General features: G+C 48.7%; 6 protein-coding genes across 6 annotated transcripts; 2 read left to right on the plus strand and 4 right to left on the minus strand.

Moving 5' to 3' along the window:
* Positions 1-394: 394 nt before the first annotated feature.
* On the minus strand, positions 395-7,973 carry ags2 (alpha-1,3-glucan synthase Ags2; the record flags this gene model as incomplete). Its single annotated transcript, XM_025687433.1, has 6 exons — positions 395-443; positions 501-1,011; positions 1,067-1,272; positions 1,320-7,289; positions 7,354-7,529; positions 7,620-7,973. 6 exons carry the CDS (start codon positions 7,971-7,973, stop codon positions 395-397), a joined length of 7,266 nt encoding a protein of 2,421 aa, XP_025543864.1.
* An 8,037-nt stretch (positions 7,974-16,010) lies between these two features.
* On the plus strand, positions 16,011-18,013 carry BO79DRAFT_250739 (methylenetetrahydrofolate reductase (NAD(P)H) MET13; the record flags this gene model as incomplete). The annotated part of the gene is made up of 3 exons (XM_025685830.1): positions 16,011-16,834; positions 16,899-17,770; positions 17,829-18,013. 3 exons carry the CDS (start codon positions 16,011-16,013, stop codon positions 18,011-18,013), a joined length of 1,881 nt encoding a protein of 626 aa, XP_025543865.1.
* Positions 18,014-19,087: 1,074 nt separating this feature from the next.
* On the minus strand, positions 19,088-22,228 carry BO79DRAFT_284558 (putative NTP binding protein). The gene has a single exon (XM_025688257.1). The coding sequence runs from the start codon at positions 22,021-22,023 to the stop codon at positions 19,303-19,305; it is 2,721 nt and encodes a 906-aa protein (XP_025543866.1). The 5' UTR covers positions 22,024-22,228; the 3' UTR covers positions 19,088-19,302.
* A 384-nt stretch (positions 22,229-22,612) lies between these two features.
* Positions 22,613-24,430, minus strand: BO79DRAFT_284559 (Nur1/Mug154 family protein; the record flags this gene model as incomplete). The annotated part of the gene is made up of 2 exons (XM_025688258.1): positions 22,613-24,087; positions 24,173-24,430. 2 exons carry the CDS (start codon positions 24,428-24,430, stop codon positions 23,011-23,013), a joined length of 1,335 nt encoding a protein of 444 aa, XP_025543867.1. The 3' UTR covers positions 22,613-23,010.
* A 250-nt stretch (positions 24,431-24,680) lies between these two features.
* On the plus strand, positions 24,681-25,700 carry BO79DRAFT_187179 (H(+)-transporting V1 sector ATPase subunit F). The gene is made up of 5 exons (XM_025680527.1): positions 24,681-24,825; positions 24,893-24,927; positions 24,987-25,020; positions 25,092-25,229; positions 25,332-25,700. The coding sequence occupies exons 1-5, from the start codon at positions 24,799-24,801 to the stop codon at positions 25,470-25,472; spliced, it is 375 nt and encodes a 124-aa protein (XP_025543868.1). The 5' UTR covers positions 24,681-24,798; the 3' UTR covers positions 25,473-25,700.
* Positions 25,701-25,738: 38 nt separating this feature from the next.
* BO79DRAFT_165431 (ML domain-containing protein) lies at positions 25,739-26,913 on the minus strand. The gene is made up of 3 exons (XM_025679255.1): positions 26,556-26,913; positions 26,282-26,498; positions 25,739-26,215 (listed from the first exon to the last, which is right to left on the minus strand). The coding sequence occupies exons 1-3, from the start codon at positions 26,762-26,764 to the stop codon at positions 26,117-26,119; spliced, it is 525 nt and encodes a 174-aa protein (XP_025543869.1). The 5' UTR covers positions 26,765-26,913; the 3' UTR covers positions 25,739-26,116.
* Positions 26,914-27,249: the final 336 nt, after the last annotated feature.

Genomic DNA, 27,249 nt, shown 5'->3' on the forward strand with positions numbered 1-27,249 from the left:
GTAAGTAGCAGGTGTGGTATCAAGCGAGCGTAAACACATCCGGTTCGTCAATATGTAGTTCAATGATCAAAAAAGAATGCAAAAGACTTTCGTAAGCAGCCAACAATGATGATGAAAAACGAATGATGAAATCACGCAGGTATATATACGTGAACGTAGTGGGTATGGTGGTGATGATGCAATGCGATGCGATGCGATGCGATGTTATGCAAACCGAACCGGTCGTGGGGACGAGGGAGAGGATCATGTATGGTAATATACAAGGCGCGCAAAAGATGAGTGCAGATGGGGTGTATTTTCCTCGACGGGGTTTGTCAATCTGGGAATTATGTATGTGTGTCTTAGCTCCAGCTTCTCGATGATTGAGCTGGGACACTGTAGGGTGGGAGTCGGATTAAGGTTTTGTGAGTTGTTCTTTCCGGAAGAACATCATGAATCCGGCACTGGTGTATTGTTAGTAAATGGGGTTTGAACTGGAAGGTAATGAGGGGATATCTTACCAAATGAGTAACTGGAAGAAGAGCGCAATCCAGAACCAAGCGTTCGCTATGGCGCTTAGTCCCGCTGTGATATCTGGAGAGATGGGCCCGGGTCCGATCTTGTTCGGTGCGAATGCTCTTGCGCAGATCGTTGCAATTGAACCCAGTACTTGCGATGCAAGTAGTGTGAAGCAAATATGCATCCGGGTTAGGGTCTGAAGAAGGATCATACCGAACCCGACGCCCTGCAAGGCGTCCAAGACTCCGAGCCACAGCCACAAGCTCCGGGATACAAGGGCACCAGAGGTGTAGCTACCCGCCCAAGGAAGGAAGAGCCCAAGGCCTGATACACCCCACCAGATTTGGGCCCATCGGGGGGCACCCAAGCCACAGGCGAAGACCGGGAGGATCCAACTATGGCGTTTGGAGAGGTATCCAAATAGGAATAGCCATCCAGCCCATACGAAGCCAAAGAACACGATGCAGAGAATTCCGACTTGCCAGCCCTTTGCGTGTGCCGAGCTCCAAAGGACTATAGTAACGCCAATTAGAATAGAAAGAGCGAATGAATTTTGGTGTACACTTACAACTCCAGTTTCGTCCGTAAGGCGCACTCAAGAAGAAGTTCTGCAGGATGACGACCACAAAGTTCCAAAGGATGATCTTGCGCCGGAACACCGATTTGTAGAACGAAGGAACTTTGCCGGGTGCTTGGTGGTAGTAGCTCGGTAGACCGAAGAAGATCAAGAGGCCGATGACCCAAAGGAGGACTGCAATGGGCATGCAGATAGCGCTGTAATGGGTTAGAAATGCATAAGACGAAGACAAAGGAGAACTCACGTCATTCTCCAGGTGTTAGTGATGTTGCCCTGAACATTGGTAACTCCATTCTCCACCGCCAGAGAAATGCTTGTGCCCCAATACCAAAGACCAATAACGTAGGCCTGTTGACTACCCTGGATGAGGCATGCGCGGAACACCCACTGCTTGACAGGGACTCCGTTCTCGTCACCAAAGTTGAGGGCGAAGAACAACGATCCACTGGCTGAAGCTGCAGCGTACAGGCCGGCGCCAACGTTTTGGATCCAACCGCGAGTAAAGCCATCGCTCTCAAAGTGTGCAAATCCAATGACCACGAATGACAACCCGTATAGGAGCCAAGGAAGTGACAGAACGAACACCGACTTGAAGAAACGGAAGAAAAACCACCAAACAATAGAAGCGACCAGGTATACCGTTGCGATTCCGTAGAGCTTCTTCGCCGTTTCACCATTTTCGCCTGTCAACAGGGTAATTTGGTACGAATTGGCAGCTATAATTTGTCCAAGACCAAGGAAGAGCGAATAAATGGGCCAATCGCCGATTCGGACTTGCATCCATTTTCTCAACCCAGTGGGTGGAACATAATCGTTTCCAAGAAGGAACTCGTCCTTTTCTCGGCGCTCTTGGCTTCCACTTTCGCGCGAATTCATGTCGACATTGGAATCTGAGTTCATGGGTGAGCTGTTGTCGAATTTGCCATGGAAGATCGAAGAAGCAGGCGACTGGTTGCGGCCAAGTCTTGCATCTCTGAATTTTCCAAACCATTTCTTCTCGCTGTCCTTCAAGTACTCCTCGATACAGAGTTGCGACTCGGAATTGTGACCATTCAGGTTCTCCAATCTCTTATCGAAAACCCTGTAGTATTCACCGGTGCTGTCTGTGAAGAAGGGATCGACCTTTTGCAATTTGTAATCTTTCTTCTCACCAATGACTGAGTCGACCGAAAGAACAGAGGCGCTGCTGAGACGGTTTCCGGGTTCGTTGGAGAATCTTGCAGGCGACACAATCGCCTCCTCAGGCTCCGGGCTTCCAGGAGAAGACGGAGAAAGTATAGACCTAGGTGTGAGGGAGCTCTGGCTCGAGTGTCTTCTGCTAAAGAAGTCTCTGGTAGGAGTCTGTCTTTGGGGGTCTAGTTGATGTGCTGCTTCTATCCGACGCCCCTCTTCTGCTTGCTCCGGGGTAAGCGTATACTCATCTTCTCCATACAGACTGGGCATGATGTCGTCATCGCTGCTCTCCTCGGTGTTGGAAGCGTTCGCAATTTCATCAGTGCCCGTGCTGCTTCTCATACGGCGGCGACCGCGACGGACCAGGTGGCCAGGGCCAGCTCGCACACCAAGCGATAGATGTTTGCTTAGGCCTGACTTGGGTTTTTCATTTGATCCAGGGCTCGGGGGTCGGCTGTAAACAATCGTATTCCGCTGCTGTGGTCCCAATGTGCTCAGGCGGACGTTCGAGTAACTTCCTTCCCGGGAGTGCGCGATGGGGGGTGTCTGTATTCCGCTAGGCGTGATGTGTCCCGAGGATGCAATCGTTGGTGTCATCATTCCACTGGGTGTGTTGAATCCAGACGACAGGGGCGGAACGTTTGATTTCGCTTGCCCCTTACTATGGATCCGCATTGCAGTAGACTGAAGGATTTCCAGATCCTCAACCCATTGGGCCACAGGGAACCGTTGTTTAGCAGACCGAGCCCGCATCTTCGCCCGCACTTGGGGCTTGGAGTTCAAGGCGCTTGCAATAGCAAGTTTGAACTGGTGCAGAAGGTGAGACGTTGTGGTAGACTCGATGTTGTACCACCAGCCAGGCATCTGTCCAAGACCACCAACGCGTGCGCCAATGCCCAGGGCACCTTTCCGGCCAAACTCAACAGCAACAAGCCCAAAGGGCTCATCACGCGAAGGGATCAAGGCGAACTCGGCTCCAGAAAAGATATACGGTGGTAGAGCCGTGAACTCTGGCTTCGAGAAGACCCGTCCCGGGTAGAGTTTCATCATATGGTCCAACTTCAATGCAGCAAATTTGCCATAGAGGTCAATGACTGGACCAACGCAAATGAGTTGAACGTTCGGACGGGACTCCAAAATAGCAGGCATCACATCAGCAATAAGGTCTACACCCTTTTGCATGGACCAACGGCCCACGAACACCAAAAGATCTGCATTGGGGTTTTGCTCCAAGCCAGCCCATTGTTGCGCTTGTCGCTTCAACTCGGCTCTGCTAGCCTCGTATACGGGATCAACCTGGATCTCACTTTCTTTCGGCAATTCCTTGTTCCATTCTGCAGTATCAGATGGATCGGGGTTAGGCAAATTGCCTACCTTCTTCAGGCCCCAAAAGATAGGATAGCGTGCGTATGAACGTTTGCCGTACTTCCTAGAGACACCAACAGCTCCAAATCCTTGTTGATGGATACGGAGGTAGCTTGCTCCGGCATGAAGCATATTGAAGACTTCTCCGAATTGGACATAGCGTCTTGCCGTGTCAGTATCCAAATTGAAGACTGAACAGACTTCATCTCTCTCCTTCTGGGTGCGCATAGGCCAAAGCCCTTGGAACTCAGCATTGTGAAGCGAGAGACAAACTGGAATCGTCTGGGGCAAAAGATATAACGGTGCAATAGACCCATGGTAGTCATTGATGTGGTACAGATCAATCCGGAATCGCCGAATTGCTTCTGCGATACATTGGTTCCACGCCGAGTAGTAGATTGCACTGTCCAAGTCATCCATGCGAGCAGGGTATGGTTCAGCCTTCGTTTGCTGGCGGAAAACAGGAGCGTCAAGTAGAACATAAGTGATGTTCTTCACAATGTGGTATTGGACCTTGATCTCATATTCGTTACCAAGAACCTTGACTTTCATCGGGTCAGCGGGCTGGTCGACTGGATAGTCCACTCCGCCAACACATGGGACGACCCAAATGAGGTTCTGCTGGCCGAGATGCTTTCCCATAAGCTGGGCCATAACACCCAAGCCACCGATTTTAATTTTGATAGCCCAGTCTTCGATGTCATACTCCATGGTTGCGATAAGCGTTGTTCTTCTTCGTGATCCTGCTGCACCAAAGGCTGACGTGCTTTGTAGGAAGCCAGACTTATTAGCCAGACGTACTAGGGCGTTCGTGGATTGGCCGTCTTTGTTGGCCCCCGTGCCAAAAACTGTCCCGAGGAAAGACTTCTTCTCCACCACTCCGACTTGATTAAACTTGACTTGATAGAACGACTTCATGAAGGCATAAACACATGCAGCACCAGTTATGATGGGAACCAGCCACAGCAGGATGTAGATGATTAGCTGTGCAATTCGAGAGCCAGTCGGCTGAAGATTGAGTCTCATGTTTCCATCATCTAGATGAACGTTCCACACGAGGTATGGATACGGAGGTCTCTTGGTGATGTTGACAGACAGTTTACTGAGTGACGAAGGCGGCATGCGCTCCAAGACTCCATCGCCATCCACGTCACCGAATACAAACGACTCATCGGGTTTACCATCTGGATCCATGCCCCAGACGTTGAATTGGCCTTGTGCGGGATATTCAGCCACAACCCTGAAGTTCCAGTAACCTTCACTGTCTTGCTTCACGACATTATCCAAGCCAGCGTCATAACCGTACTGGTTGTACGGTCCATCGAAGAAGAAGTGTGGGAAACGCCGCTTAGGACCATTCCAGTCGTAATCGCCCTCTTGAACATAGTCACTACTGCCGGTCAACTGACTCCAGTATTCAACTCGCACATGCTTGCCCTGCCACTTTTGTTTTTCTGTTCCGGACCAAGGCAACTCCTCGATGCTGACGTTGCCTCCAGTATAGTTGAACCATCCGCTGAAGGTAGTTCCCCAATTTGTCGAGTACCGGTATTTGCTAGCTCCAGCGGCTCTGTGGTGAACATAGAGTGTGCCGTTGTCATACTGGTTCAGAATGCTGGTAGAATAATTGGAAGTGGTGAAGACTATCGGGTTGTCACTTTGACCAACACGGAACAACAGGTGGTCCACAGATCCCGTAGAATCTTTCTTGTCGGAAGTGGTGGCATTCTTGACAGTCAATTTGTGGACACCATTATACACGTTATTGAGCTTCGCAGACCAGGTCCATGCGCTCGGAAGTTGACCGATATATTGTGTATCCGTATCATTAGCACCAGGAATACTCTTGCAGTTGACGCTGTTTTTGTCGATGGAAGGCGTTTTACCAGATTCCGTTTGCGACGTGAAGGTGATGGCTTTGGTAACTGAATCACAGTCCATTTCGGTTGAGAACTCAAGGCTCACATCAATGACCTCAGCCTCGTCATATGCAACGGTAGAAAGAAGCGGGACATCATGACCAGGTGTGAACTTAGTGATCATTGGTCCGGGACCGACCCAACGAGCCTTTGGAACGTATGCTCTGTAGTCGAATGCTTTCAGTGTCAGGCTATCAAGGCATCCGTTGTACTCTTTCGAACCGTTCAGATGCAGTTTCTTCGGGCTGTCCTTTAACTTGAGTTCGTCAAATGGGTAGAACAAGTTCTTGACAGTAGTTCCTGAGTCGAACGGAGAGATCAACGCACTGGCATTGCTCTTGCAGTTGAAGGTGTATGTAGCAGTCTTATTATCATTCTGGTACACCAGCCATACTGATTGATTTGCCTGGTCAGATCCCAGATCTTGAACATCTGAAATGATATCTCTCAGAATAGACCACATGCCGGTCTCTGTCTTCGTGCCATAAGAGCCCGGATAGAGGATATCCCTCGTCTGCTTGGACAGGGTCTGTAGTGAGTAACCATCGTTCAAAACCGGATAGTGTTGTCTCATTTGGTACATATGTTTAATGATGTTCCGGATAGGGTGGGTGGGATCGCGGTGGTCGTAGGTCACAGTCATATCATTACAACCATCCCGACCTTTGGTAATAGGCCAGTCATAGTATTGAGTATCATCAATAGCAGAGCAACCATGGGTCTTCCAAGCGGTGGCTGGTGACATTGCTTGACGACCATAGACGTAGTTATCTGCGGTCGCATCTATTATGTAGGAGCCTTGCTCTTCTCCCCAGAGTAGAAGAGGAATGCCAGGCATTTGCAGTGTTGTAATGAAGATGCCCAGAAGATTCCGTTCAACACCCCATTGGATGGCAGGCCAGCGAAAGACGTCCTGGTTCGTGACTCCGTACATATGTCTGGGATCGAATTTCCCCGTATTTGCGTTAATCAAGTCGTTGCTTTGCATCATGACGTTCCAGGCATCCACCCAATCCAGGGGAAGGTCATAGCCTGCAGCCAAATTACCGCTCATGCCGAGGAAGCGCGTAAGGGTGCGATAGACAGAATAGTGGAAGGCAGCACCGTCAATAGCTTCCAATTCGGGGCCGCGCAAGAAATACTTCGAATCAGACTTATTCGTCAACTTGATCGCATCCAAAGCAGAGTCTGGGTATTGGTTGGGCTGTCGACCACGTCCAAGGAAGACTGAGCCCAGATTGTTTCCACCAGTGATTTCACCAGGGAGAAAGAAATTCTCCTTCCCGACACTGCGAGCACATTCCCGGTAGGTATGCGAGATGTCTGCCAAGGCATCTACAGTCGATTGAATAGCTTTATCATAGCGAAAGCCGTCGATGTCCAGAGCTTTGATGATGTTGCAGGAATGAAGCTTGATCCTGTCCCGTACACTGGGATGCCACTCACGTAAACGGTCCTGGACTGAAGCAAACTTGGTCAATTCACGCTGCCAATCTGGATAAACACCAAAGGCTTCAAGGTCTCCATATTGGTCGAAATCACTGTCATAGCATCCCACAAGCTCTTTGTGGACGGAACTATCCACTGGATAACCAGTCTCGTTCCAGAAGGCAGGGTAGTCACAGGTTTCATTGTAGGTATTTCCGGGACGGAAGTCGACATATTGACGGTCCGATTTCCAGAGAGTCTTATATTCTTTAACTGTGAATGGCGCCGTCACATTTAGGTAACCTTCAAAGCCGATCAAATCTCCCATGCTGATGAGGTACCATTGGTCAATAGTTGGTTCACAGGAGCACAGACGAAGCATGGCTGACTTACGTTGCAAGCGTATTGTCGAATATGACATACATTCCACGCTTGTGGATCTCATCGATAGTGTCCCTCCATACTTGAATAGTACCATAATGCTGGTCGAGAAGTGTCGTGTCCAAGATCGAGTAGCCATCTGCACCCCAAGGCTGGTTCATGAGGATAGTTCCCGCAAGATAGATACCCTATTACAGATGTTCAGTAACATTAGCAAAGTCAAATTCATATCAGGAAACAAAGAGGCGAGTCTATGGTGAGAGGAAAGGAACACAAACCTTGATGCCCATGCCCTGCAGATAATCCAGTGTGTCAACCAAGCCTACTGCGTCACCTCCATGACGCATTTGATTGGAATTGAGATCATGTTCGAAAACAGTGCCGTTAATGTTGTCATTGGCTGGGTCCCCATTGACCCAACGGTCTAACATAATCGTATAGAACGGAAACCGCCAGTTCTTGGGTGACTCCGTATACTTGTGACCCGGCCATGCTGGTGGAGAGTATTCGAAAGGACTAGTCGCAGTCTTGTTGACATTGAGGTTGTAGTCGACCAAAGATGCCTCGTAAGGCCAGGCTGTTGTTGTTGGTGCGAAGAGCGCAAGCAGCGAGCCTGCGATCCCCCACTTCATCGTCAACGGGCACGAAAAATAAACCGCTCTCTGCTTCTCCCGTACTATATGCTCGGCATATATTCCAAGAAGCTAGCGAGTGTTGACCAGGAGGGTAGCCAACTGGAGCAGTATTTCGTGTAGGGGATGGCCGCTGAGAAATATGCCCAAGGATGCCGTAGTCTGTCTTCCTTCTTATGCTTTTGGGGGGCTATTGTAGGAGGGTGTTAGCGAATCATGGGCAGCAGATAAACCGAGCAAGGAAAAAGATGTACCCACAACAGATGCAGCTGCTGTGGCGGCAACGCAAGAATAGAAAGACAATAAGGGGAGAAATAAAAGAAAAATCAAGAAGAGAAAAAAAGAAAAACAATATGCCCGAGGATATGTCCGATATCCTGCAAGAATGAAGATCAGAGTGGATAAGTGGGAGAAAGCATCATTGACGATGATATACAAGCAAACAGGAAGCTCAGCGAGGGAATGATATCGCCTGATACAGAAAAAAGAAACGACGATCTTTCCCAACAGGTTGCCATTATGCTGCTCAATGCTGATAACTAGTTCTCCTCGGTGTACCACTAGACAAATGGCAAGGCAGAGATGGAGATACTGCCATGACTTGAGAACGGGGGCTTGGGCCATGATTTCCGAGTCCAGCCACCGGAACCTCCGTGATGACTGGGCTCACATCGCCTTGCCATCCAAAACGAGAATTTGCAGGTGGCCATTGGCTTCAAGGGAAGATGAAGGTGGGAGGGGGATGCTGGGAGGAGACACGAAGCGAGGACAAGCGGTAGTCAGTCCTGTGTCCTGTATGTACGATGGATGTATGAATGTATGTATCCATGTATCGGAGTGCCGTTCCACGGATACCGACAACCCAGAATCCTTACCACTTGTGGCGATTAGTGGGGCTGGCGGGGACCAGTTACGCTTTCCCATTAGTTGAACTCTGGCGCCATCGGGTACTGTTGATCCCGCTAAGATACGCTCGTTCCAAGTCAGGGCGCCTGATATATCACATCAGAGTCAAGTATCTCACAGTATGAGGCGTTCTTCTCTTCCTTATCACGATGGTCGTTCGGATAGTAGTCGATGCATGGTCCATATCAAATCTGCTTCTTTTTTTGTCTCATCGACGCCAATGCAAGATACAGCGCATGTTCTGATAGTACACTCGATAGCACATGCCTTTCAATAGTAAGTGAGCATATACTCTGAATGCCAAACTGTGTTAGATTGCCTACTTAGACGGATGCTAACTAGGTACTAGCAAGTCAGTAGTAAAAGTGCCTTGCTAGGATACGCGTACTTCCTACTACATAGGGCCTACTATAATTGTTTATGTCGTCGATAATATACTATAACGGTGGGAACGCTCGCCTTGCACCCTTGTACCCTCAGCTGCAAGCATGTTCGAGATTAGGCCTCAGCAATACGCGACGGCGATCGTGTTCCACGAGGCAGTCTGGAAAGAAAGCGAAGGCAGAAGAAATTTATGCACTCCCGTACAATTCGTGTTAAATCCGTGCTATATTTAAACTTCAATATCTGCTGACGCACCGGCCTATCAGCAACAATTGCTTGCCCACGTAGTCGCCATTTAGTCATGGTCTGCGCCTTTCACACTCTGTTTATCGCAAGAGAACCAGGCTGATCATCCAGGACTGCATACGCTAAGCCTCAGATACTGGATGCAAGTGGTGAGTGCATTACGGACTGTTGAAGTCCTAATTTACGAGGACCCCGAAGAGCTCGGCTTATTCTAGCGGCTCTCTTGGACACGGCAGAAAGCGGGTCAAGGGAGGACTATTGACACTAATCAGTTCGTCGCGTGCGTAATGCTGGGACCCACGACGGTGTAACTGCCTCTGGTGATCGGAATGTTCGGGTTAGCCGAGCAGTTGTAGTTGTCTTTGCATTTATGTCCGCATTGTGATACGTCATTCCATGACTCGCATCGAGATAGACCGTAGTGCGACTTAATTCTCTCAAATACCGAGTACATTGCAGTGACTGCTGGTCAAAGGAAACAGAGTCTATGCCTTCTTGAACGACTAACCATTCAACCTCGACTGATATTACAAAAGAACATGCCCAAAATCCATGACGCGGTGGACTCCTATCAAAGCTTTAGCCTCTTATCGCTGCGATCGGCCGCCGGAAGTTAATCGTTGGGTGCTCAGGCCATGGAAAAAGCAATGTTGCAATCCGGTAGGAGGGGAAAATACCTAACAGAAGCAATATACTTGGCAGATTTCGGAAGTATTAGAAGTGGGAAGGTTGCCACATAATTACCTTTGTCATAGTGTCTGACTATCAAAGTCATTTTGCGTTTATTTCCCTTGCTTCACAGCTTCTTAGGTGGGCTCAATCATGGCACAGGAGAAGTTTGGCCGTCTATCGAGTTTGTGCTATTTAGTGATGGCTTACTTCCCTTCCAGGAGCTCGCAATATCAACTTAGGCCATGTATCCTTATAAGGTGCGATCTTCATGCAAGGAGGATAAGCTACTAACTGGGCGATTCCAAGAACCACCCAATGATGGGGTTTCGTCTAAAGTTATAGTTTCCTCCTCAGAGGAAGGTCGAATAACTTCTGTGTATATAGGAAGAAGAGAAAACATACAGATATAGTAGGATCAGTTCAGCCAGCCATGAGATCAAGAGGTCCTTGGGAACAAGTGAGCAAGTTTGCTCCTACCCAAAATATCTTTAATTATGTGGGGTAAGTCATGAATGGCCAAAAGAATTGCGCCACACAGATGAAGCATATACTCATGTAAAATCTCAGAGAAGTTGCTCCGACGTTGATTATAAATCTTTGTCATGCCTTGATCGAGTTAAGTGCTCTCATTGCTTAAGATAAAGAGAAGGGGTAAAATAGGTGTGTGTGTGTGTGTGTGTGTGTGACGCTCTGGATCGATCGTAAACCCCAACCGGGACTTTTTGGAACGTCCACTAACAGTAATTTTCCCTGGCGATAGACGCGCTCCCTTGCTTCGAAATCTTATAGTTTCATGCCTGTTTCGTGGCGTCGGGACAACTGTCAAATGATAGTGACATGTAATATGCATCGGCAAGCCACGCACAACTGCTACCTGCCTCGGGCGGTATTGTAATCCGTACGAATCCATGGAAAGAGTTGAATGTCCACGATGCCATACCGAACCTCTCACTAGCTTAGTCTCATATAATTGTCGTTGACCGCAGTCTATTTGTGGTTATTCAGAAACGCTAGCCCCTGGCATTACTGCCACGATGCGATGGCATGAATGCAGGCAAACATTCCAAGATGCGACTAGATACCGTAGTTGTGGTTGAAGCAACTCTTAAGTTCAGATTAGCGCGACTCAATCTGCTTCAGTCAAGCTGCTATTGGCTCTTCTGAAGATTTCATGCAGCCAAAGTGGAGAAAGCCACACTCCAGACCGCTTGTCGAATTTCCAAGTCAAAGCTGGTCCCTAATCTTATCCTTTTACCTGGGTTATTTTGGCGGCTGGTTATTCCGATGATGGCTACTGGGGCCCCTGCTCACCCACCGTTCGGACGAACGATGATCAACAACACATCAGCTCGATCCACATGATATCGAACCCTGTCTTCCGGTAGTCTTTCATATCAGATACATATGCAAAGATTGCAAAAATTGAGCGTTGGATTGTGTTACTTTCATCCACCGAGCACGGACCGCATCGAATCTTTCACCCGATAGAGCCATGCTTGGGTATCTGGTGCGAACTGAACACATCACTGCCGTTCTTTAATACGAGCAACTTCCAACTCTCAGATACCAGTAAAACCTTGCCAAAAGACCAGACGCCATCAGATCTTAGTGTCCTGACATGTCTGACCGAGAGGGCCGGTGTGCCCCATGCCAAGGTCCACAATAACTGGTACCATTCGGAGCCCAGCCTTCCTTAAGAGAGGCTCAAGGCGTACTCGTGTATATCATGCAGCAGTTGGATAGTATACCAAGTGGCTTTAGAAAACTTTGAATGCATGCATTAGTTTTTGGGCATTGCGGCAGTAGATCTTCTCAGCACGCCCCCCACAGCTCCTTGTTGTCAGATTTCGCGACAACGAGCGGTCGCCTCATTTGCCAGTCTTGAGAGAGTCGGAGCAGAGACAGGAGACGGAGACGTCAGAAATGAATGGGAAGCATTACTACTATAGCAACTTCCCCTCGGTTCTTAGCGACCGGTACTTCCTTCTATGCGGTGTGACTGCCATTCGTCTGATATTTGAGTAATCCGAGATGATGTGCTCACTCGTATGGCATTAGCAATAGGTTGCATGCACAATGGAATTGTAAAAGAAGTGGAGAGACAGAACCTGGTTTGGGTTTACCGCCGTATGGTCTGTGCACAGTGTAGTGAACTTTGCCCATCTGCCATTGAAGGCAATATTGCGTCTGAGCCACAGTTCCATTTCTGATCTTCAGGCTTTTCCCTCTGCAGTTGAGCTGGCTTATCCGGTGTGCAGGTGCCGGTAAGTCCTATAGGCACATGGTTTGACAGTGGGGCCCAAGCACATATCATCTGCATCGATACTGCAGACCCCGGACAAAGTTGACTTGTTCGACATCGCATGGTAGTAAGCTTATATATCACTTTTTGTGGATCACAGACAAGACTTTAGCTTAGCTGCTCATGCAGGTCATCTGCGAACCTTTGTTGATAGCGTTCCCAAGCGCGCTGGCCGACTAGGCAGATGGAATATTATATGGCTAATGATAGAACAGGGAAGAGGCATCCTGCAGAGCCCACTTCCTAGTACACTGGAACTCACATTCTACTCTGGTTTGGAGACTTCGGAGGCCGGGAGTGGGTACAAAATTTCCTGGTCAGAAGTAAAATCACAATGGAGGGAGGGGAAGATAGAATACGTAAGAATTTACCCGGGTATTCACCGACTGTTTAACAGGATGCAAGTAAAGCTTCTAGTCTTTCTTTTCTTAGGAAAGCCTGGAGGCAGATTCCTGTGTTACCTCATTGCCGGGTCGCCACAGGGATCTCATTCTCACCGGTCTCTCCGTGCGGCGGTTCCGAATAACACTCCACCTAATGGCCTTATTCAGAAGAGCTAGATTGATGGATATGAATGTCTGTCTATCAATCCCCAGCAGGTGGGAATGGTATGGACTATGCGTTCTGTTCAACCTGAGGGTATGTTAGATATCACAGTATGTTACTGATATAACATTCAAGGTTGAGGCAATTTACCTTTCTTGATAATTTGCGCAGAGGTCTTTATTGTAGAGCGGCACAAACTGGAGTCACATCTATGACCAAGCTCGAAGGACACAAGGGTAGCACTGGCTTAAAAATCTGTGTTATGAGTGGGTTTGTCACTTTAATGTCTGTGGCCGCTCATAATCGAAGTTCTAGGGTTCCTTGGTTTCTCTTCCACTGGAACGTGCGGTAGAACGGAGTTGCCGTTGCGCCATTGCAGTTCATCAGTTAATTCGGAATTAGTTGAATTCATCGTATGACTCAAGTCTTCAATCAAGTCTGGCTGTCAATCAATCTGTTTCGGAATGCGAAGTGACTCCACTACAGTAATTGAGTAACTGTGGCTGCCTTCAACCGCTCTTTCCCTGCACCACCGCTGTAAAATACATACTAACAACCCCATCTATTTATACAGTAACCGCTTGAAGATTAAGATCTCACAGCATTGTACAGCATGTTTATTGTGGTGTCAATTTGTTATTTATTTGTCGCATCCATGACAGGTCCGAGCGTTAGTATGTACTACCATAGGTGAAGAGGGAACAGAATGCCAAAAATAGGTACTTTATATTGACAGTGTACTCGGAAGAAAGACATCAAGGAAGAGAAACATGGTAGGCAGTTATTTCCGCAGTTTCGCATTAGTTGTAGTTTCAAGTATGCAGTTGGGATTGCAGGCAGGTACTTCAGCGTGATAGGTATTGTTATGCCAAACTATGGAATGTGTCGAACAATCTAGGACATCATCCTTTGCGCTAGACCTGTACTGGACTTTTGGTAGAAGCACAAGTTTTCATTTGACGCATGGAAGCAAATTGAGGAGCTGGCCAATTAGCCTGTCAATCTCAGCCGAGTGATAGTGAAGCGCACGATCTCTTAGTATATATTAAGAATAGCAAAAGCTAATCTACTAATCTGATGTGGCTTTGCATAGCATATCAGGACCCAATGGCAGAAGTGTTACAGATATGCTCGCTGTTTTGTAAGAAAGCACAGAGTTGCAGAAGACTTTTTGGAAAGATAAACAATGGAAAACCGCAATTTTCCGTTCTAGCGCCTGTCAGAACTTATCATTATAACCTAGTAAGGTTGTCCAGCCTGTTTGGTGCTCACAATAAGCCGTCTATATCTCCTGATGGTGGTCTTTTGCCCCTTTGAGCTGAACCCCAGCCTGATATAGTGGTATAGATACAACAGCCGCAACTAGTGCTACAGTCCGGTTGATCTTGCCGGGGAATCCTCATAAAGTTCGCCTAAATGAGCAGTTGTCATGAAGCTTAGGCATGTATGATGTGCTGCCCAAGCTCGAGTTGGAGCTGCAAACTATCTGGTATGCTTTTGCACGAGGGCACAGGTGCATTCAGCAACCATCAGACATATTCGTGTCATTATGCAGAAATAGCTGTTAGTCACATTTTATTGTAATTTGATTGGATATTTTTACTAGCCATGCAATGGCCTAGTTTTCATGATCACTACTAAACTGATCAAGACCTTAACTTCAGCAGTCAGTGATGGAAGATAATTTGTTGCGCAGGGTATTCTATCTATGCTCCTTATGCCGCTAACAGGCTCAAGAGAGAATAAGCGTGCTAGTAATTTCGGGCCAATGAGCTAGCTGTAACAGTGGGAAAACACACTGATTGGATGATTTGAATATCTATGAAGATAGTACATTTACTAGTTACTCCTACTATGGCATTACGGAGATGAAGTCTTGTAGTACTAGATTGCTGGCGAAGTGATTCAATCAGAACTGAGTACAGTTATACTAGTACTCTTACTTTCTATCAGCCATAACTGTGTTAGTATAATATATACTAAGTAACTATCTGCTACTTAGTACAATGGTGCTGAACATCACCACCGAGATTACATCAATGCCTGCCTATTCACTGAATAGCTTGGGTTTCAACGCTCTAATGTGTGTATCTAGACTAACTTTCTAATGTTGTTGTTTTCGGCTTTTATGATTCTCTTTTCTTTTTCCCTCCCTCTTGTTCGGTGTTTCCCGGGACGCGGGAAGTTAGACTCCGAACCGGCGGAGAGATAGTAACTATCTTTTGCAAAGACACAGGGATATTAGATAAGAACATGTAGGATCTTTTCGCATTAAATTGGAAAATTTAGTAGTATAAATAAGTAAGTCCATTGAAAAGGGCTGTGTATTGGACTCGGTCCTAGCAAAGCCATCCCTTGCCTGCGATGAATTTGTCGAAGGGAGAATTGATGATACTATCTAACTACGGAGTAAAGTATTGCGGGAACAACCATTAATAAGAAGGGACAGTCAGACTGGGGCACGTGCCGGCCCACCATCTCCGAAGGCCGGCCCCCTCTTCGAATGCTGGGTGGATGGATTTCAACTCGCCCAACTGAATCACACCGGCGGCTTAAAAGCAGACCCCACCTTTTCCACCGGCTTCGATTACTTCGTTGCTGTCCCTGCTGCTTACTTCTTCCCTTTCTCTTCCTCTCTCTTGTCCGTCGTTTTTGTTGCTTTCGTCGGGGATTTCTAAGTTTGACAAGGTGCAGCTTCATATAAAATTGATTTTCATCCCCGTATTCCCTCCCTTATAAAGTGGTCTTGCTGTCCCTGGTGGAACCGGTGAGCCACAGAGTCACGACATCAGTACCTGAACTGCATCTGAAAGCAGGACGTGTATGATTCCTGCTCGAGAGTAATCTTGTTCTCCTGAAGTGGTCTGGGACGTGTAAGTCCAGTTCTCCTACTAAGCAGACAACCATTGTTCAGGCTCCTGAATTGCCGGTTCATCAGAAACTGACCTACTCTGCCAACCACTAGTGTGTAACTTTCCGCCATGCACATCAAAGAAAAGCTCGCTCAAAATGAAGCGGCCGGAAGGACGGGCATCTCCTTCGAGTTCTTCCCCCCGAAGACGGCCCAAGGTGTTCAGAATCTTTACGACAGAATGGATCGCATGCACGCATTAGGTCCTTCTTTCATCGATATCACGTGGGGGGCTGGCGGCCGACTATCGGACCTGACCTGTGAGATGGTCAACGTTGCCCAGTCGGTGTATGGCTTGGAGACATGCATGCATTTGACTTGCACGGACATGCCCCAGGAGAAGGTGGACGCCGCGCTCCAGGCGGCCTACAAAGCAGGCTGCACCAACATCCTGGCTCTTCGTGGAGATCCTCCGCGTGACAAGGAGGCTTGGGAAGCTGCTGACGGAGGCTTCCGTTATGCGAAAGACTTGGTCAAGTACATCAGGAGCAAGTATGGCAATCACTTCGATATTGGTGTGGGAGGCTATCCGGAAGGTGCGGATGACAACCCGGATGTGGATCAGTTGATCGACCACCTGAAAGAGAAGGTCGATGCTGGAGCATCCTTTGTTATTACGCAGATGTTTTACGACACGGACAACTTCATCGGCTGGGTCAAGAAGTGCAGGGACAGGGGCGTCCATGTGCCCATTATCCCTGGTATCATGCCCATTCAAACCTACGCTGCGTTCATCCGCCGATCGGACTGGACCAAAACTCGCATTCCCCCGGACTGGCTCGAGGCACTGGAACCTGTGAAGAACGACGACGCTGCTGTAAGGGACATCGGGAAGCGGCTGATTGCAGACATGTGTAGGAGGCTCATTGCGGCTGGTATTAACCACCTGCACTTGTAAGTGTTTCCTTTCGTCTGCCTTGACTAATTCGTTCAGGCAATGGCTAACGGGGTCGGCTAGTTACACAATGAACCTTGCGCAGTCCACACAATTGGTCCTTGACGAACTCAACCTCATGCCTTCCGAAGAGACACCACTCCAGAGAGCTCTGCCTTGGAGGCCATCTCTTGGCTTGAACCGCAGAGCCGAGGATGTTCGCCCGATCTTCTGGAGGAACCGGAACTCCTCCTACATCGCCCGTACGCAGACCTGGGATGAATTCCCCAACGGTCGCTGGACCGATTCTCGCTCTCCTGCTTTCGGCGAACTCGACAGCTATGGCATCGGCCTCAAGGGCACAAACGAGCAGAACATCAAGCTGTGGGGAGAGCCCAAGTCTCTTCGTGATCTTACCCATATCTTTGTCAATTTCCTCGAAGGAAAGCTGGCCCGGTTGCCCTGGAGCGACACCCCCATCACTACCGAAGCCAACGCGATCAAGACCAGTCTCATTGACCTGAACCAGAAGGGTCTCTTCACGATCAACTCTCAGCCGGCAGTGAACGGTGTCAAGTCTTCCCACCCCGTGTATGGATGGGGACCGAAGAATGGATATGTTTACCAGAAGGCATATCTTGAACTCTTGGTCCCGCCCTACCTGATCGATGAGCTGATCGCTCGCATCGAGAAGAATGGTGATCTTACGTACCATGCTGTCTCGAAGACTGGTGAACTGCGCACCAACACCCGTGATAGCCCCAATGCCCTGACCTGGGGTATCTTCGCCGGAAGAGAGATCGTCCAGCCCACAATCGTGGAGACTGTCAGTTTCCTGGCCTGGAAGGACGAGGCGTACCGTCTAGGTGACGACTGGGCCAAATGCCATGATGCCTCCAGCCCCAGCAGGAAGTTGATTCAGGGCGTGATGGACAACTGGCACCTTGTCAACATCGGTGAGTTCGCGATATAGTGCCCTTGTTGAAATAATGATAGCTAACACGAACCTTTCAGTCAACAACGACTTCCACAACACCAGCAACCTCTTCGATCTCTTCAAGGACCTGGACGTCCGCGAACTTGATACCGAAATCCCCGTTGAAAACGGTGAGCCGAAAGCTCACACGAACGGAGCAACAAACGGAACGACCAATGGCGCGACTGACGGAGCAGCTCCGGAACTTGCAGTGAAAAACTAGATGTGGCTCCTGCAGCCCCCGTGGGGACAGTCCGCCATACACTATATGCTTTTCTTCAACCTCACTTACGACTTCCTAATTCAACATATACTATTAATTCAACATATCAACCTCAACGATTACCTGCCCGAATGAACACTCCCGGGCTTTTGCAACGTTTTACGGCGGCACGACCATGAAGACCTCTCAACGATTTCTTCCCTGAGCGTTTCTTTTATTTCAACATGACATCTTCACCTTCCAAAATTATACCCCCAACCCCCAATTTTCGGATTTTTGCTTTTGCAACCCCATCGAGCATGGAAAAATAACATCTTCAACACTATTTTTATCTATTCATGATAAAGCTCTTTTTCCCAAAAAAAGTGAAGAGCTTTTTTATCTCATTTCTATTACTCTCTCTTTGTTCTTCAACTCTACCAAAAGAGACGGCTTACAGAAAATAAATTTCCGGGGGTATTTACGATCTTCAACACACTATGGATGACGGAGTTGGGCTTTATGCATTTCAACAAAAAGTGATCCTCTTCAACATGGGATTTGGAACGGAGTCTTCTTCTAAATGGAGCATTTGATATTTTTTTTTCTTCCCTTTCTTGGGCTCTCTACTTAATCAACTCTCTCTTTTTCCTCCCTCTTATTCGCATCTTACCTTATATATCCGGGTTTTCTTTCATCTTTCCTCTCTCCCTTCAACATTATTGCATGCATCCTCGTTGTGGTGGTGGTGAAATACAGGTGCTGGCTAGGCGAGTATTATAATGCCTAGCATTTCTCTTTTATAAGTCAATAGAAGCATGATTTTCTCTCTATTCTATATTTCGTTCCTTTATTTTCGGAGTCGATAGAGCCCGATGCGTGCTGCTAGTAAGTATCAGATATAGCTATGCATTGAATATTTTTGAGATCAGGTTCAAGTAGTACTAGAGGTGGCTTTATTATTCCGAGAGATTAATGCATTTTATGTCTATGGTATGGAAGGAAAACAATACATGAAGCAAGATGCATTTCATTTAACATTGAACAAGTCGCTAGACTAGACTAGGTACAGGCTGAGGTAATAATGGATACACACCGCATTACGTTAAGAATACTTGGAGAAACATGATACATGATAACCAACCCACATCGACACACGGTTGAGCAAGGAACATTCATATGCTTCCCCATCGCGCTTGAAAGAATAAATGGAAGCGAGCAATCAGAAACTGGAGTTGCCTTAGCATAACCCGAGCTAAGGGCCGCTTTATATCAACAATCAAACCTATCAAACCCATCGAAAGACCAGCTTATACCAATAGAGCCCTTCCTAATGCCCCTAGCAACCAAGCAAAGGGTCTTGCAAACCACACGATCCAGCTTCCGATAAGGACCACGTATCCGGCTGCTCGGCCGATGATCATCATGACGAACCCAAGGGCAATGAGGTAGACCATAGCTTTGCAAAGATCGATCAATGACCGGGCGAAGTCCTCGCGGTTCGGCTTTGGCCAGGATCCTGTTGTATTGTAAAGGGCCAGGATTCCCAGAAGATCTTTGAGGACATGCAAGCAGTGTTCGATCATCTTCAGGACGTTATTAAAGGCGATCTTCACTAGCATAGCCCGGGAGTGCCGATTGGCCATGATTTCGTCATAGAGACCTTGCAGCTGGCCAGAGAGTTCTATAAGAGCATCCCTGACATAGCCCATTATCTCCTGACTTGGCGCTTCCTTGTTGTTGGTAGGCAACCCGTTAGTATGAAGATCGGTATTGAAATCAGTAATCTTAGAGTAGAACAACTCTTTTGCTGTATCAGACACTTGTTGCCCATCCAGTTCAGCAACTTCAATAGGTTCAGGCTCTTGCGAAACGCTGTCCTGCCTAACCCTGTCTTTGCTTATCGAGGCCGCGGGAGAAATTGTCTCGGGGGTCGACGGCTTCTCAACAAGTGTCGTATCCGACGCGCTCTTCAATGAATTCGAATTGTCTCTTTTAGGCGATACACTGGCAACATAGGGTTGCTGATTATAGCGCACGGGCTCACCGGAGTTTCCTGTTTTGGGCCTGGGCAGCCCTTGCGTACGGATGAACCCACGGATAGCGCGAGGTCTTTGTGGAGAGGTACGGTCGGATTCTGTTCGACTTTGAGGGGATGGATGTGGATTGGTAGGAGGGACTGCAGTTGAAGATATTGCGCATGGCGCATTTGACTTTCCCCAAGAATTTTGGGTCGCCCTTCGCAAGCCTGATGTCGAGCTGCTGATTGTCTGTTTTACTCGAGAGTCCGATATTATCTCTCCTGCGGCGCGAGAGGTGGGCTCCTGCGCGTCTGATTTCTTTGGGCTGCTTCTCAAATCTGCCATGGTCACCATAGTGCGTGTGATAGTGGGTGTGATAATGAAAACATCGTCCGACTTGCGGCCCAATTTCTGCTTGTCGTGTTGCTTGGCTGTGTTCTCTGACGGATCCAGATTCTCTGTCATAGACGCTTTGGCAGAGACCTCCATCTTCTCCGGCGGGCGGCATTTGGCTTCTTGACACATTGTCTTCGGCAAGGACTTCGAGCATTGGGCTTGTTTCAAATTCTGAGAAATTGGTTTCCATTCTTCTTGAACGACAGCTTTCTCTGGAGATGTCGACGTCGCACGATTGCTGGTGATTCGCTTCCCTTCCTTTGACATCTTGGACCGTCCGGACGGGATGTCTATCATTCTGGGGCGCTCGTCCGTCATCGAGAAGAGCAGGATCTCGTCTGGGTTCTTGTCGTATGGCCCATTGATCTCCTTGCACCCTAAAAAAGACCCATCTGGGTTTGCAGCGGGGGTTTTGTTTGCAGATTTTGCGGGAGCCTCTTCCCATATAGTGCTGAACCGTTGCTTTCCGACCTCTTCTGGGCTATAATACCGGCGGTGTCCAGCTGAACAGTTGGAGTCACTGACTTCAGATGGGCGGCCGATACGTGTATCCTGACCATCAAGGCCCGTTGACGTCTTTTCTTGCCCAGTAGGATTGTTAGTGCCGTCCTCGGGAGTTCTGGTACGCGGGCTGGGGAGGGTGTCCGGATCCAGCATCTCCCCGCCTTCCTTATGGACTTTCTCGATGCTTTGCTGGAAATCGGAGATTTGTTGAGTACTCATAATTGGCGGGTTTGGCTCCTTAGCTGAGGGCATATTGACAACGAACTTGTCTTCCCATTCGGTTAGGGAACTGGACGGGGCAGATATCGGAGAAACTGAGGGGTGTGAGTGTTCGGAGGAGTCGGTGTTGGTGTCTGTCCTTTCAGATGATATTGCCGGTGTGGAGTTGCTGAAGTTCAGATGCGTTCGTTGAGTTCCATTGCTTGGCCGCTTTCTTTGACCAGTAGAGAGACCTGCTCCTCCTTCTCTCGCACTGCGCCCGAAATTTGTTCGACCGTCGTTGGAATTTGGAATCTTTGTTGGAGGGCTCGGGCCTTGGAGGACTGTTCTGTCGCCCCGAGGCGCCCCTCCTGCCAGCTTCTGTTTTTGTTTGGCAATCTCCTGTCTTGGGGAGTTGGCCAGTGAAACTATCTTTCGGTAGGCCTCCTGGTAGTATTCCTTCGGCTTCTCTTTAGTGAACGACCCTCCGGGAATCTCTTTTTCAAATCTATCCTTTACTTTCCGCCAGTATTGGTCACGATCGTTGTCTGATCTCTTGGGTGATGAACGCTGCAGTGTCCCGAATGACCTCTTCGGCTGGAGAACTCTATCTGCACGGTGACCTTTCTGTTCAGAAGTTGTGGGGGCTTCCTTTGGTTGCTGTTTCTCCTTGTCGGTAAAAGACTTTGGAAGGGGTAGTTTTGTAGGGGTTCTCTTTCGCGGAGCCGTGCCAGGCGAAGCGCCGGTGCTCTCTTTGCTTCCAGACTTGTGCCGTTCGTCAGGTTTGGGCGTAGATTCTTGCACTCGCGTCGGTGTTTGTACCTCGTTACCGACTCTTGTCCGCTTGCCGTGGCGGGGTCGAGGCTGAAGATTTAGCAGATGTCCATTTGGTAGATGCAAGAATTCCTCCATCTTCACCCGTTGGGGACTGCTGCAGCCCAAGCAGCTTCGACCTTAAAGCCAGACAGCGTCAAAACAATGACCCATTCCTCCACCAGCGCTGGAATATCTCTCAATGCACTTCTTCTCCGGACGAGTGTGTGCAGAATTACGCCCGTGCAGGCGTTGGGCGTTTGGTCGGTGGTGTGGTTTCATCGGAACGCGACAGGGGTCTGGAAAGAAAGCTGGCAGGGCAACCCCATCACTGGGCGCGTTCCGCGTGGTAGGATAGGGATAATGTATGTAATGATAAGGGGTGGAATGTATAGTACGCCAGGGCTGGCCACTATTAGGAATGTAGCAACGGGCGGGTAGAGGTCACCAAGGAATGTAGGCCTGGACCTGTGACATAGTTCGGTATGGAAACTGCAAGCACCGCGCAGCTGAACTTGCTGCTTCCATTTGTCACTTGCGAATTCCTGGGGTGGAAACAGCGAACGCCACAGGTTCACGAACGTGAAGGTGCAATCATAAGAAGTGACTAGTTAGATGCTGCCGGCGATATAAAGTATGATAACAACGAGGGTCAAGGATGCGCCGATGTAGAATTGCTTTTGAATGCGGAACTGATATCCGTTAATTTGAAGTCGTCCAGCCTCGTATTAAGCATGTTGTTCAGCGGCTGGATCACTATCGGCCATCAGTAAACCCCAGCCTACATTCTCAAAAGAGCCCGGGCATCCATTGTTTTCAGAAAGATAATCCAAGCAAGTGGCACAAGGGCGAACGGGAAGTCAAAAGACATTGAAAAAGCTTTTAATGAGAAACAAGGATCCGAAAGCGTGGATGATTAACGCCGCACCTGATGCTCCAAAAGTAGTCCACGATCACAAGAGGTACCCGGTCTTAATGATGACCTGATCACAACGCCGATATGATGTTATAGCATACTATACATGAGTTACTCCTTCCATGCTACTGTTATGGTTGGCGCATGACGCCTTAATCGAACAACCCATGTTAAAACCGTCCACTGTCGCGGCGTGCGTCCAGTTGACTCCGTCTCGGTCCCGGTGTTAAGGGACTGCCTGCGGGGACATTACTTCTCTTGAGGGGACTAGAAGGCCTTCTCATTGCACTTGTTCCCCGTTCCTTGTAGAAGAAATCGCCATTGCTCTGAAGACGACGTTCAAGATTGGCTGACGTAGACTTCTTCAGAGGCGAGTTGGCATGCGAGTAAATGCCAAGGCTTCCGCCATCACCCGTAGTCGTCGGTGTCTGGCGGAATTGGGGCTGGCGAATTGCAGAGATAGAGTTTCGCACAATAGGAGAAGCATCCCGCAGGTGGCTTGGGGTCTGCAACGCGGCAGCACGATGAGATACTCCAGTAGGTGTCGCTGCAAAGGATTGGCGCGCAGATGATCGGCCCTCGGGGTCCACATGGCTGACATAGTTGGGATTTGGGCTTGTCTTGAAGCCCCTATGAAGCACGACAGTGGGCGTGAAGGTGTCAACCTTATTCTGCTTAACATCGGGATCGGACTCGGAGAATTGAGTGGCCACATCTCTCATCAAAGGCTGAGTACGAGGATGAACGTATTTAGTGTCGTATTCACGGAGCACCTCCTTATGAACCACCATAGAATCCTTTGCTTGCTGGGTATAGGACGAGGAAAGGAACGTCATCTGTACCGAGAGGAGTGCCGCTATAAAGATAGTGGTCACAATCGTCACGCTTGGTCGAGGATCGGATAGCTGAGTGGGTAGAAAAACCCAGTATACCAAGACATGTCCAGGACTGAAGAGGCAGAACAATCGAATGCAAATGGGTAGAGGATCCCAGACGGCAAGTTCCCATACATCTCGCTGTGCGTCCGGGTGAGCTCTCGACTGGGCCGATCTGGCTATCGTATCCGCCAGATATTTCAGTGGCGAAGCGGTCACAGGAGTCGAATTAACACGAACTCGGTGAGCGGAGGGAGTTGCAGGAGCCTGATCGATTGATGCTTCAAACATGCGATAATGTCGCTTCCGGTAGAATGTATAGAAGGCGTTGAACGCGGTGAAGGTGGTAAGAAGGTGGACTATGAAGGAAGACTATCATCCTTTACATTAGCGATGCAGCACTTAGAGGCGTATATTTAGTCAAAGCAAACTCGAAGTCAATGAGGCGTTCACATACAAACCAACTGAGCCATGGAGTGCTTCCATCATCGCCAAAAACATCATCTATGGCTTGACTGCCGTACGACTGACTGTTGGCCCTGGCGATCAGAAAGACCGCATTCAATGTTATTCCCAGGGGAAGCGCCCAGTTCTTCTCAAACTGGTCCCAGTCATGAGTATCGATCTCTTCCGACAGCCACAAGAGAAAGTCCAGAGGATTCAAGTAGGACTTGATGCGCTCCGTCAACGGTCGGCGGCGGACAAGCCGGGGCATGGTGAGAATGGCGACGCGGGATGCTTGATAATCAGAGAACAAGAGTTAGAGCCATAGCCCGCAGATAGAGCAGCAAGATACAGAGGATATAGAGACCAACCTTTGGTGAATATGTTAGTTGAAGCCGAAGTTTTCCTTTTCCGCTTGTCAACAACAAAGGGTGGAGCGCGACCCCGGCTTAGATAAGCGACACCGGCGCCGTTATGACGACGTCTCCCGCAAGACAGTCGGGATTGCCAGACTCGCCAGGGACCGATTTACCTTCTTTATCGGCTCAGGGCGACGTGAGCTAACTGTAGCCGCAGAAATTCGCCAATATATAAGCAGCTCACAGTCTTTACGCCCGCTTCTTCCCTATTCTTATAACCATGGCGGCTCCGGCCGTATCATACAAGGTAATATCCCGAGGTTTCCACCCCCTCCTCATTGCCAGTAGTCACTCACCATATACACCTTATCTAGGACCGGCAGTTCCTTGCGGTCATCGGAGATGAAGAGTAAGCCACACCACCACTACCTTATGAGAGAAACACTTCCGCTAACCGTTTATTTACAGCTCTGTAACAGGTCTCCTCCTTGCCGGTGTCGGTGTACGTATCCTCAAACCACGGCAGCCGGATAACGGCAAACATGCGACTACAACTAACATGATACATTGCAGCATGTCACAGATGGCGCAGATGCCCAGCGAAACTTCCTTGTGGTAGACTCGAAGACTGAGACCGCCGCGATCGAGAAAGCATTCCAGAACTTCACTCAGGAGAGGAAAGATATCGCCATCGTCCTTATCAACCAGCATGTATGTGCCTTGTTACACTTCGCAGTGTCCTTAACCTGCAACGCCTGCAACCTATACCATCTCCAGCGTGTTTATAGCTCGCCGCTGACGATTTTAATACAGATCGCAGAGCGTATCCGGCACAGCGTCGATTCCTACGCCGAGGCTTTCCCTGCCGTTCTCGAGATCCCGAGCAAGGACCACCCGTATGACCCTGAAAAGGACAGTGTACTCAAGCGGGTGCGACGACTGTTTGGAGAGTAGATACAACGCGCTTTCAATTTGGATTTGAGGTTTCATATGTATTACCATCTGGTGGTGTTATCTCATTGCCCTATCTCTTGTTTGCCGTTTCACGAAGTATACAGATGGAATGAGAGTTAGCTCGAAGGCGGAGGGGAAGATACCCAATTATATCGTTGTGCATCACAACACCTAGTTCACAGAGGCCACTCGTACCAGGTTTTTCGCTACGCTGGTCATCAAGCCTGGCTACTTACTAGCACGTTCCATGGGCTCTGCCATCAATGGGATCAATGTTTCAAATGCATTTTAGTACAGATGCTAGGTAATGCCAGTAAAAGAAGGTCACGGATTATAATAACAGTGATAAGGATGGACTACAATATGTGGCACTAAACCAAGACCCAAAACACCGTTGAAGACGTAGCGCAACGAAATGTTAGCAGCAATCGTAGAGCGTGGCATGGCTTTCGTAAACATTGGCATGTCACTGTGAGGCTCGAGGATAAAAGCGGGCTTAAGTAGTGGCAAGCGGAGAAACAAAACGACAACATATGCAAGTAGTAACGTCAACTCGTTATGGGCGATATAACGCAAGGACATCCAGCGTCAACAGCGCTAAATTATGCATCGCGGCCATGTACTCAGAAGTACCGAGTCAGCTTTCACATAAAGCCCGCCTTGAACTCGATGTTACGGGCCTGAAGGCAGGTAACATGCTTATCGTCTTTGGTGTAAACGTCGGCATGCACAGTGTACTTGCCCTGTTGATTGATCATAACCTGGTTAATTTCGACATCGATAGTGGTGTACCATAGGGAATCACGTACCGGAGGGATCTGCCTGGGCAGCTCAACTTGTTTAGTCAAGGTCATCTCGCCCTTCTCCAGAGGACATTCGAGATCAACATTGACGATCTGCTCGCACAGGTCGGCCGTCTGCCTGACCAAAGTAATCAAGCCATATTTGACCTCCAGATTCACATAAGCGCCCTCTTCAATCTTCTCATTCAGGGTACCCGTAGCTTGGATGATGAGAGTCTTTCCACTATAGAGCGATCAGTATGCGATCCAATTCAGGCAAGACAGGCTAATTGAAGCGTACGGCAGAGGAGGATTAGGCGTTAGGTCGACATGATCTATTTGCAAAAGATAGCTTGAAGGATCATTGCAGTATTCGAGGGGGTTATCGCCTTTCACAGCCTCATTCTCTGCTTGGATGGGGGTTTGAGAGTTGAAGAAGTCCAGAGACCGGGCGGTAGAGAAGGGGGCGACGCAGAGGAGGAATGTAGCGGCGGTTGATAAGAGCTTCATGGTCGCAAAGGGGCACAAAGCAGCAATTTTCGTTGCGTATAAGAATCAAGTGATAGCGGAGGACTAGCTAAGCTAATATGAAGTAAATTCGAGAGAGTATTGACGGACGGGAAATCACCAGAGGTACAGATAAGAGAGACAAGACGAGGCAAGAGAGGATGAAGAGCGGTGTCATGGGACGGCGGTTCCTGTCTTGGCAGCCGCCGATGACGACGGACGCATTGGGAATGCACGTGATGGACTAGCGCCTGACCTTACTTTGGCACTAGGAACCATTTGTCCTAGATCATCAGATCCCATGGATCCCTATCTCAAACAATACCATAGAGTGAACATATGGAAATGCATGCCGAAGGGCTGTATCATGGTTTTGTCTTTCTTATCGTGACCTCAACTGTCTTTCGATGGGCCCTACGGATGTCTTACCCGTCTCACTAAAGTTATGGAGTCCGAAGCCCTCATGGCATGGGGATGACCCACCGCCC

The sequence above is a fragment of the Aspergillus costaricaensis genome (assembly GCF_003184835.1).
Source record: "Aspergillus costaricaensis CBS 115574 unplaced genomic scaffold BO79scaffold_3, whole genome shotgun sequence".
Lineage (NCBI taxonomy): Eukaryota > Fungi > Ascomycota > Eurotiomycetes > Eurotiales > Aspergillaceae > Aspergillus > Aspergillus costaricensis.

Bases quoted from the DNA above. Each gene is read 5' to 3' on its own strand.
- BO79DRAFT_284558 (XM_025688257.1), bottom strand. From the start codon at position 22,023: ATGGAGGAATTCTTGCATCTACCAAATGGACATCTGCTAAATCTTCAG.
- BO79DRAFT_187179 (XM_025680527.1), top strand. From the start codon at position 24,799: ATGGCGGCTCCGGCCGTATCATACAAG. The intron at 24,928-24,986 runs GTAAGCCACACC...GTTTATTTACAG, and splicing joins GCGGTCATCGGAGATGAAGA to CTCTGTAACAGGTCTCCTCC. The intron at 25,021-25,091 runs GTACGTATCCTC...GATACATTGCAG, and splicing joins TCCTCCTTGCCGGTGTCGGT to CATGTCACAGATGGCGCAGA.
- BO79DRAFT_165431 (XM_025679255.1), bottom strand. From the start codon at position 26,764: ATGAAGCTCTTATCAACCGCCGCTACATTCCTCCTCTGCGTCGCCCCC. The intron at 26,499-26,555 runs GTACGCTTCAAT...ATCGCTCTATAG, and splicing joins ACGCCTAATCCTCCTCTGCC to TGGAAAGACTCTCATCATCC. The intron at 26,216-26,281 runs GTACGTGATTCC...ATCAATCAACAG, and splicing joins TGCCCAGGCAGATCCCTCCG to GGCAAGTACACTGTGCATGC.